The following is a 10,167-nucleotide window of genomic DNA, read 5'->3' as shown; positions in this document are numbered from 1 at the left end:
GAGGCCCAGAACCTTGGTGGCACCACCTTGGTGCCCCCCACCAAAGCAGAGCCCGAGGCTCTCTCCCATCCCCCAGTCCCTGCCTCGAGGGCTCAGTCTCTCTGCCCCCCTAGCCCTTATCTTTGCCTGGTTCATTATTTTTTAATTTTGTTTTTAAATGTTTTATTTATTTTTAAGACAGAGAGAGACAGAGCATGAGTGGAGATGGGGCAAAGAGAGGGAGACACAGAATCCGAAGCAGGCTCCAGGCTCTGAGCTGTCAGCACAGGGCCTGACGCAGGTCTCCAAACTCACGAACTGTGAGATCGTGACCTGAGCCGAAGTCGGACGCTTAACCGACTGAGCCACCCGGGCACCCCTGCCTGGTTCATTCTTGACTACATACTTGAACAGGGCCACCCTGACGGTCACCGAAAGTGTACCTGGAGACGCCCGTGCAGGTGCAGGCATTTCTGGGGTGGAGGGTTCTGGGGTCCACCCCCGTGGCTCTGCCCTCAGCCCCGCCTACCAGGCCCACACTCCCACCTGCTCACCAAGGCTCCCTGGCCCCCCGGGGCTGGCCTCTGGCCACCTGTGTGCCCTGGTGCACATCCACCCATCCACACTTGACGTTCTGTGTGGCTGCCGCTGGCCACCGGGGAGCCCCGACCCCCAAGGGTAGTGAGCTCCGGCAGGGGCCCGTGTCCAGCAAGGGGTGCTGGCCCAGCTGCATCTCTGCCCGCAAGGCCCCAGGACACTGTCCGCGATGGCCCCGCTGGGAAGCGTGGCTGTGCTGGCTGTGGCTTGTGGCCCAGAAAGTGCCTCAGAGTCACTCTTGCCCACGGCCAAGCCGTGCAGGCAGCATCGCCACCAGGCCGCGAAACCCAGGCGCGTGCCAGTCCCTCTCGTGGGAAGGAGGACAAAGTCTGGCCCTGTCCCCGTCGTGCCCACTGGTCCTCTCCCGGTGTCTCCAGTTTCTTGCAGGAGCCTCCAGGTCAGCCTCCGGGACCCCCTGGGGAGCAAGCCTGGGTGACTGTCCTACCTCCCCGGCCCCCAAGCTGACCCCGATCAGGACCTCTCAGAGCCGGTGCCTTCCCAGAGCCCCAGCCCAGTGTGTCTGCCCAGCCACCCCCAGGCCTAGGCCTGCACTGCAGCACAGCAGGGAGGGCCTCAGGGAATTGGGGGGGGGGGGGCTGTGGCGTCAGGAGGCTAGTGGGGTGACTCCCCCTATGCTCAGTCCTGCCAACTGCTCTACCTGTGGCCGTCATGTCCTGAAGCTGGTGACCCTACCCCAGCCAGCTGTTCTGCTTCCCCTAGAGGCCCTGTGGGCCAGAGGCTCCGAGGAGGGGGTCCCAGGGCCATGTTACCGTGCTGACCCTGGCCTGGTCTAGGAGGTGGCCGCGTGGGCTGCAGCGTTCGGCTACAGGCCCCACTCAGGGCCTATAGGGCTCGGCCCGACTCAGACTATGGGTCAGTAAGGCAGCTCGTCCACAGAGTGGCCCTCAGAGAGCGGCCCTGTCTCCTCCAGGAGGCGCAGCCTAGCGTGGCAGTGTGGCAGAGGTGGGCAGGGAGCGGAGCGGCCGGCTGACGTCTCTGCGGCAGCCCAGTGGCTCCAGCGGCAGGCCCGGGGGTTGGTACCCACGAAGGCAGCCCCTCCTTGCAGGGCTGGGCCCCTCCAGCAAAGGGGCAGAAAGAAGCTGTGTCCCCGCGGCTCCCACGGGAACCCCTGTCATTAGAGGGGCCTCATGACATGCCTGCCTCCAAGAGGCGCTGCTGCCTCTTACCCCCTCAGTACCCCCATATCCTGGGCCCCCCACCCCGTGCCTCATGCTGCTCCCTCCGTCGGCAAGGACTCACGGCCCAGGCGGGCCCAGGCAGTGCAGCCGGAGGACTGGGCCATGGCCTGGCTTAGCCCGGGCGGCTGTGAGCCTCAGGACATAGCCGGGGGTGGGGCGGGGAGGGGAGCCTCTGCCCAGACAGGCTGTCGTGCCGGACGCTCAGCGCTGGGGTGAGCTGACAGGGTTATGCCTTGTTAGGGGTGGCATTGTGTCCCTCCCCCATACTCATATAGGAAGTCTTGACCCCTGAGCTCCTGAGAACATGCCCTCATATCGAAGGTTGTTGCAGGTGTAATCAGTTAAGATGGGGCCTCCTGAAGTCCCGATTGCTGTCCTCACGAAAAGGGGATTTTGGACAGATGCACAGAGGGAAGATACCACCTGCAAACCAAGGCAGGGGGCCTGGAGCAGACCCTTCCCTTGTACCCTTCAAAAGGAATCAACCCTGCCCATGGCTGGACCGTGGGCTTCCAGACTCCAGAACTGTGAGTCAATTTGTTTTTCCTTTCTTCTTTTTTTTTTTTTTAAATTGTTTTAATGCTTATTTATTTTTGAGAGAAAGACAGAGAGAGAGAGAGAGAGAGAGAGAGAGAGACAGAGACAGAGAGAGCAAGTGGGGGAGGGGCAGAGAGAGAGGGAGACACAGAATCCAAAGCAGGCTCCAGGCTCTGAGCCGTCAGCACACAGCCTGATGCAGGGCTTGAACCCATGGATGACGAGATTGTGACCCGAGCTGAAGTCGGATGCTTAACCGACTGAGCCACCCTGGCGCCCCTCGTTTTTCATTTCTGTTGCTTAAACCACTCAGCCTGCGCAAACGGAGATAGTCCCCAGTTGTGAGAACCAAACCTGGCAGAGCAAGTGAAGACGGGGTCTGGGACTTCGGCACAGGGGGAGACCTGGAAGCCGCTCCTTGAGGCCCTGCTGCCCCTGTGCTACAGGACAGATGAAGGGGGCGAGGGGAAGGTGTGGCCAGGGTGGACCCATCTGGTGACTCCCAGGCTGGGCATTGAGGGTGGATTAAACTAGGCAAGATGCCTGACCTGTACTTCAGAATTAAATTTCTTTGCATCTTGCTCCAAATATGTTTCCCTTCGAGTTATTGCATAAACAGGAGTCAACAATAGCAATACCGAGGTCTTAGCTGGGAGTTCTGCTTGTTAAGAAGGGGTGGAAGGTGCACCCTCCCTGACCCCACTCCCAGGACGTCTCAACAGTGGCGTCTCAACAGTGGCGTCTCCAGAGCCATTTTCCCCGGCCTTCGTACCTCTGGAGGCTGGCCGCAGGGCCTGCCGAAGCTCCAGCCCTGACCCCTGCTGGGAAAGCGGGCTGAACTTGGCGTGGGGACCTGAGGCTGCACACGAGACGAGAGCCGAGTCTGGAAATCGCCACGAAAAGCCTCTGGTCACGGTGCCTGCCCTGGCTTTTCTTCTCTCGAGGGGGCGGGTCTCTTCCGAGGGCAGGCAGGGCCCCAGCACGGAGCCCCCAGGTCGTCCAGCTGCTCTGGGGTCACTTCTCTCCTCCCGGGCACCCTGCAGTGGGCTGTTCCCCAGCCCCCCCCCCACCCAGACTTCTAAGGTAACTGCAGGGCTGAGGCCCGGCTGTTCTCAGGCCATAGCCCCGCCAGGTCTGCTCAGCTGGCCCCATGTGCCCTCCAGCCCCGTGTCCTGCTCCTGAGGCTCTGACCAGTGCCCCCCACCCCCACCCAGAGGCTTCACCTCTACCTGGAACACAGCTCAGGAGAGAGAGGACCATCTGAGAGCTCGGCCTGGCTCCCTGCACACCTGCCCCCACCCCCACCAGCCCACCCGCTGGGCCTGGCCATGTGCCATCTCTACAGCAGCCCCTGCAGAGCCTGGGATACCCAGTAGGAGGTATGGTTCTTGAAAAGACCCCGGGTGTGCCACTGCCCGGCCAGGGGCCTCCGCCTGCTGTATTAGCAGCTCCAGCCGGGCGGTCCTCTGGGGGAGGAGAGCAGCGTCATCCCAGGCAGCCCCCATGCAGCAGAAAGCCTCCGGGTCACCCCACCGTCCCTCCGCCATAGCCAGAGGGGATAGGGCAGGTAGAGACCACCCCTTCGGCCCTCCCGGCCCGCCGGGGGGCAGCCATCGAGGGCACCACGCCCGCTCTTGCGTCTTGAGCTCATGGTGTTTGGAGGCTGCCCCCTCCGGCTCCAGCTGGCCTGCCAGGCTTACAGGGGCGAGGCTTCACGCAGCGCCCTCCCCAGTCAGCCTGGTCCTCTGCAGCTCGCGCCGGAGGCGGTGACGGGGCCAGGGACGTGGGCACCTGGAAGGACCTTGGACTGGAGGTTAGGACGTCAGCATGAAGACAATTCCCGGAGGCAGTAGGAGGAGGAACTGGGGGAGGGGCTTTTCTGGGAGCACCCAGCTACGGAGCATCGAGGACGCCGCGGCTGACGGGTCAGCTTGTGGGCCCAGCCCTGCCCGTTCCACTCGGCGCCCAGGCTCAAGCAGCACCTCCAGCCTCCGGCGGCCCCCTCGCACACTCCCTGTGAGCGCTCGCACACCGAGCTCTGGGCAGCCCCCAGCCCCTGCCCCGGGCCCTGGGCCGTACCTGTGGGCGCTGCACCGACCCTTGGGCCCTCAGGCCCCAGCTGTCTGGGAGCTGCTTGAGGAGGGACAGCTGCGCCGGGCAGGCTCCACAGACAGCCAGGTCGAGCGGCTCCAGGAGCCCCCACCTGGGGACAAGACGGTGGTCGGCATGGCCTTCCTGTGTTTGCACTGTCCCCGCCCCTACGGCCTCGCTTGGCCTCTGCCCGCTGTGCCGGGCCATCCCACGGGGCCTGGCGCTGCCCTGGGCTCCCTCCTCTTGCAGCCTCAGCTCACCCGGCAGTGCCCCCTTTGCCCTCCCCACAGGTGCCAGTGCAGCTGCCGGGCCTGGGGGCTTGGGGCACAGGCTGGCCTTCCTCCTAGCCCTCCCGCCACTGCCCCTCCCCAGGGGGCCTCCGAGCCTGAGCTGCGGGCACTCCCTGCCACCTGGGGGAGGGTGTGCCGACCATCACCAGGAGCTGGTGGCTCGGCCTGGGCTGAGTGGCCCCCACCTGACCCTGCCCCCCACGCCCTGTATCTCCTGCCCCCCTGAAGCTGGGCGGCAGCCACCATGGTGTTGGGGGTCAGGGCTCCCTGCAAGGCCTGCAGCCCCTCCACACCATCCAGCCAGCTGCCGGGTTGTCCAGGGTCCCCGGGGGCACCTGCGAGCAGGACACATTTCAGCCCCACTGGGGGAGCCCCAACATGACCCCCCCAACGCTAAGACTGGCCGCCTTCCCGGTCAGCAGGACCCCACCTTCATGGCCTCCGTTGCTACCGTCTCCATGATCTTGTCACTCTGTCACCTCCACGGCTCAGGGACATCCCTGGTGGGAGCAGCCCCTGGGGCCCCTGGACAGGCCAGGACGTGGCTCCTCCCCTCCACCGGGTAGCCCAGCCTGGAGACCGGTGTCCCCTAGTGGACGGGGCCTGGGGCAGCCTACGGCACAAGGGGCTGGCAGTGGGGTTGGGGGGAACCACGTGGCCTGCCCAGCACCCCTATACTTCTGTGCCTAAGGCTGGGCTCACGGTGTGGGCTTGCCCTCTGGGCGTCCCCGCTGCTGGTCCCTGCCCTTAGTGGCCTGCGTGGGAGGCCCTGGAACTTCGGCCACATTTGTCCACGTGGACCTGCTGGCCTTCTCGGCACAGCTCCACCAGGCCCTGGAGCCAGGCCCAGCCCTCCCTGCTGAGCCGCGTCTCCCTGTTGCCCAGAAAACAGCCTCAGGGCCTCAGCCGTGAGGGTGGGGGACAAGTGGCAGAAAGGGGATGCAGGGCTGGAGCCTCTGACCCTAGCTCGGTTCCCTGTGTGGTGGCAGGGGCGGAGGGCTCTCACCCCCAACCAGGCCCCATCCAGCCCACCTGCACAGCTGTGGGGCTGAGCAGGAGCCACTGCCGACGGATACCAAGCCTGTCTTGTGTGTGACCTGGGGGGGGGGGGGCAGCAGAAGTGTGGGCAAGGCCCACACTTCGGGGAAACCACCTCCTCCGCGGCCACGGAGACCCCTCCTGAGCCCGATCCTGGGCCCTCGCCGGCCTCTCCCTCCTCCCCTAGCTGCCCCACCCTTGGGGCCTGGTCACCCCCCACCCGAGACTTCCCGACACTCTTGGACTGGCTCTTGCTTCCAGGAACCCCACACCTTGGCCATACCCTCCCCCATCCAGTTCGGGGGAAACCGGCCCCTCCAACCTGGAAGTCCTTTCTCCCAGGCCTGTTGCAACAGGGGCGAATCCCCCCCAGAGGGGACGCTCCCAGGTCCTTGCCAGCCCATGGTTTTCCAATGTGCTTTTCGGTCCGGCGGTCAGGTGGGCCACCCCATGGGCCATTCACTCATTCGAGTGGCAGCTCCATCCGATGGCCGCTCCCCAAGCGTAGACACTGTGTCCAGCAGACAAGCCAGGGAAGCTTCGTGTCCACCACCGTGCTGGCCCCCTGCCCTCCCAGGAGCACGCCTTGCCTGGGGAGGGGTGCCCACGAAGGAGGGGAACCCCAGCCTTTGGGGGAGCTGGGGGCATCGACGGGCCCCCTCAGCGGCCTGGCCCTCCCCCCACCCCCCCCACCAGACCTCGCGTCGGTAAGCCCTCAGGCCTGCCCTTGCCCGGGTACACCCTCTTCGTGGAATCTGTGCTGCCGCTACCCTGGGAACTTTCCATCGGAAAATGTTGGGTGGGGTGGGCGGGCGGACAGGCCGGGGCAGGCCGCAGACGCACTGTGGGTGGAGGGGCTCGCCCGTCCCACACCGCAGCACGGCCTCCCTGCCCTTCACATTCTGATCTCATCCTCTACCCTCAGGCCCGGACAGTGCCTGCTGTGTGGCACCCCCCGTGCCCCCCCCAGCGGCCAGGCTGTCCTCTCAGCGCCCAGGGAGTTTCCAGACCGGTTGCCCCATCTGGCCCCTGGGCCACTTCCCCTCCCCCCACTCCTTCTCAGACCTCCTGGAGGGCGGCGGGGGGGGGGGGGGCTCTGGGTCCTCACACCCTGTTCACGCATCTGCCTCCTGCCCAAGAGAGGGTGCCTCCGCAGAGCTAGCCAAAGGCTCATGGCTGAGGATGGGGAGGCCAGGGGCCCGGAAAGGCCTTGGAGCCGACTCAGGGCAGCCTCTGGCCCTTCCCAGGGGCACTTGGGGCCAGGGTCTGGGGTTGAGCCCGGCTCCTCCTGGGCAGGGACAGTAACAGCCACCTGGTGGGACTCCGAGATGGCCTCACCCCCCTGGTGGCAGCCTGGGCTGGCCAGGTGGCCTTCCTCCCACACAGAGTCCAGCCCTGACCTCCAAGCTGCATCACATCCCAGTCTGCCGACACGGCAGAAATTCGTAGCAAACCACGGCTGTGGGCACCGTCATTCTCAGGACCTGTCCTCAAGGCTGCCACTGGGTTCTGGCACAGGCTACGTCCTCTTCCAAGATGTCCTTTCTCCTTGCGCATTTGAGCTGGTGCTCCCCGGGCACCCCTTCCTGAGGCCCCACCTGCCCTAGTGCCCCTGCCCCACCCAGGCCAAAGACAGGACCAGTCCTGCCAGTGCTGGCTTCTACCCCTCCAGCCACAGGCACCAGGGCACAGGTGGTGGCGGGCTGAGCCAGAGGGTAAATGCCAACGAAGCCAGACCGGGGCCTTCCGGAAGGAACGCAGTCAGCATGAAGTCTGCAGACACAGCCCAGACTGGCCCCTCCGAGCCCCACAGCAACGACTCCCCGGCCTTTGTCGGGGTGACTCTAACTGGTGAACATGCTGTACACGCTGGGGCACATCTGACGGGGGCAGTGAGCCCGGTGGGGCCGCGGTCGTCGGAGCCCATGTGGAGGAGCTGCCGTCAACAGGGCCTGATGCGGCCCGGAGTCCGGAGCAGCTCCCAGGTTTGGGGGGGGCCGGCAAGTCTGCTGGGGTGAGGAGGCTGAGATGGCCCGAGGGGGTCAGGAGGGAAAGAGGGAGCCCTCGGGAGGGGCCTCAGCTGCGGCTGGGAGACCAGGCCTCGCGGGGAGGGGGGGGGGCAGCAGCTCGAAGGCCTGAGGTTCCGCCTCCCGTCCCCGCGGGGCTCCAGGTGCCAGGAGGAAGGGCCTGCTATGGGACGGGGTCGTCTCCCAGGGGAGCCCAACCGGGCACAGCCCCACTTATCTCCTCCTTGATTGGCAGCAGGTGTGTGTTAAAATAAGAAGGGGAGAAGACGTGACAAGAGTCACCCTTTGTGTCACCGGTGCGTGTGTCTCTGTGAGAGAAGAGCCCAGAGTCTGGGGGAACCTGAGATCCAGGCTGCCCCCCCCCCCCCCCCCACTGAGCTGGAGGAGAAGGTGGCAGGCCCAGGCAGAGGCCCCCGCGGTCCCCTGGAGGGACGGGCACACCCTAGGCTTTTGTCAGTCACCAAAAGCCCAACTCCAACTGCCTACAAGAAGGGAGCACGTCTTTCCTGAGCTGGCTGGGCCAGGCCGAGGAGGAAACACACATGTCCTCCGTCCATCCCAGGCTGCCTGACGCCCACCCGCCTTCCTCCTTCCGAGCACATTGAAAGGCACACTGCCCAAAAGTCACAACATGTCGTGCTCAAGCACCCCCCCCCCCGCCCCCCGCCACAAGGTGGCCATGTGGCATTCCAGCCGCTCACACGACCCTGCTCCCGAAGCCGTGCTCCCTGCCATCGAGTGGCCTGCTCCTCCTGTCTGGCGAGCGGTGGACCGGAGCCGGGCAGGCGGCACTGAAGTCTCGGCACAGGGCGGGGGCCACGGCACAGCCTACATCCTGTCTGACGGAAGCAGCCAGGACTCGTGTGCCCGGGACAGCCGGTGCCTCATGGGGACCGTCGCCTTGACCTGACACCGTGAGCCGAAGATGCCCCTTCTGGTGGCCGCTCGCGAGCCGACAACTCCAGCACGTGGCTCGCCTGGTAGGTGAGCAGCTCCCAGAACCTCTTTGCCAGCCTCAGGCCTCACTTCCGGTACCGTCCCCCCTGAGAGCTGGGTGGGGCCGGCCCACTGCAGCCTGTCATTCCAGGGCCACCACCAGCCGGAACTTTTTCCGGCCGTCCAGGCAGCCCACCGCCTCGGCCCAACCTCGGACGACTTGAAAGAGACACAGGGGCGGGAGGCACAGTCACTTGCCCGGGCCTGGGCTGAGTTTATCACACCTTTCCTGAGCAGGGGAGGCCTCTGCGTCCCCTGCCCGACTCCATCTGGGGCCACGACTAGCAAAGCCCGTTCCTTCAGGCTGCAGGTGACAGAATCTCTCAGAGAAGGCAGTTCGGGCAGAAAAGGAGGTTGGCAGCTCCCGTGCATGAGACGCCAGGCAAGTGAGCCTTCAGGACCAGCTCGATCCAGTCCACCGGAGAGGGCCATGCTGTTTCCTCCCGCTCTGGTGGCTATCGTTTCTGCCGTTTGGCTGCCTTCTCAGGCTCTGTGAGGCACGGGTGATGGCCCTCGGTGCACCTCGTCATGATGGGAAGAAAGGAACCTACTTGCCTCGACCACAAATTCTAGAAACGGTCACACTGACTGCCACTGGGACCCCTGCTGTTCGGGGCTGAATTGTGTCTCCAAGAAAGGTGTGGAAATCCTAACCCAGCACCTGTCAATCTGACCTTACTTGGAAGTGGGGTGTTTGCAGGTGACGTGACCAAGTAAAGATGAGGTCATTAGGGTCCCTAATCCCGTGTGACTGGTGCCCCACAAGAGAACATGTGAACAGGACACGTGAAGGCAGAGACACAGGCGGGGAGGATGCAGTGTGGTGACAGACGCGGAGATGAAGTGATGCGTCCCCGGGCCAAGGGTTGGCGGCAATGCGCCAGCACCGGGAGACGCGGGCAGAGCCCAGCACACAGGCCGCAGCACCTGCGTTTTGGGCTCTGGCCTCCAGAACCGGGAGGGGACATGTTCTAATCCCAAGGCTCCCGGTTTGTGGCCCTCCGTCACGGCCGCCCCAGGAGACAGACACACGTGCGCACCTGAGACGCGATCATGGTGGCCCGGCCTCCGTGCCACGCTGGAGCTGGGATGAGGTCATGCAGCCCGAAGGCGGAGAGGGTGCGGCTCCGGGAGAAAAACCCGAGGTGTGCTGACCAGGGAGGGCGGGGAGGGTGCCGCCGGGGCTGGGGCACACGGCCGAGACTTGGGCCTCGTCGGGCGGGCCTGGGGCTGCAGGTGGGCCGTGACCTCCAGGGCTGGCCGCTGGGCAGGGGTAACCCCATCTCAGCCGAGGCCAAAAGAGGGCCACTGTGATGGCGGCTCAGACGCAGGATCCCTTCCCGGGCTCCTGCCCACCTTAGACTGCGTCCCTGAGAAAGCGGGAGCTGGCAGCTGAGCCCGAGGCTGGGGGGG

The 10,167-nt window shown here is 65.1% G+C and overlaps 1 protein-coding gene across 4 annotated transcripts; it reads left to right on the top strand.

Annotated features, from left to right (window-relative positions):
- Positions 1-5,429: 5,429 nt before the first annotated feature.
- Positions 5,430-9,407, top strand: LOC123586417. Of its 4 annotated transcripts, none has more exons than XM_045455645.1 (3): positions 5,430-7,716; positions 8,248-8,742; positions 9,058-9,407. In XM_045455645.1, the coding sequence occupies exon 1, from the start codon at positions 6,145-6,147 to the stop codon at positions 7,336-7,338; it is 1,194 nt and encodes a 397-aa protein (XP_045311601.1). In that variant the 5' UTR covers positions 5,430-6,144; the 3' UTR covers positions 7,339-7,716; positions 8,248-8,742; positions 9,058-9,407. The 4 variants fall into 4 exon arrangements, with proteins under 4 accessions (XP_045311601.1, XP_045311600.1, XP_045311599.1 ...); XM_045455644.1 differs by having other exon boundaries at positions 7,997-8,742; XM_045455643.1 differs by having other exon boundaries at positions 5,430-8,738.
- Positions 9,408-10,167: the final 760 nt, after the last annotated feature.

This window comes from Leopardus geoffroyi, chromosome C3 (genome assembly GCF_018350155.1).
Source record: "Leopardus geoffroyi isolate Oge1 chromosome C3, O.geoffroyi_Oge1_pat1.0, whole genome shotgun sequence".
In the NCBI taxonomy this organism is placed as follows: Eukaryota; Metazoa; Chordata; class Mammalia; order Carnivora; family Felidae; genus Leopardus; species Leopardus geoffroyi.
Note: the sequence above shows the minus strand (reverse complement) of the source record. Positions and strands in the feature narration are given on the sequence as shown.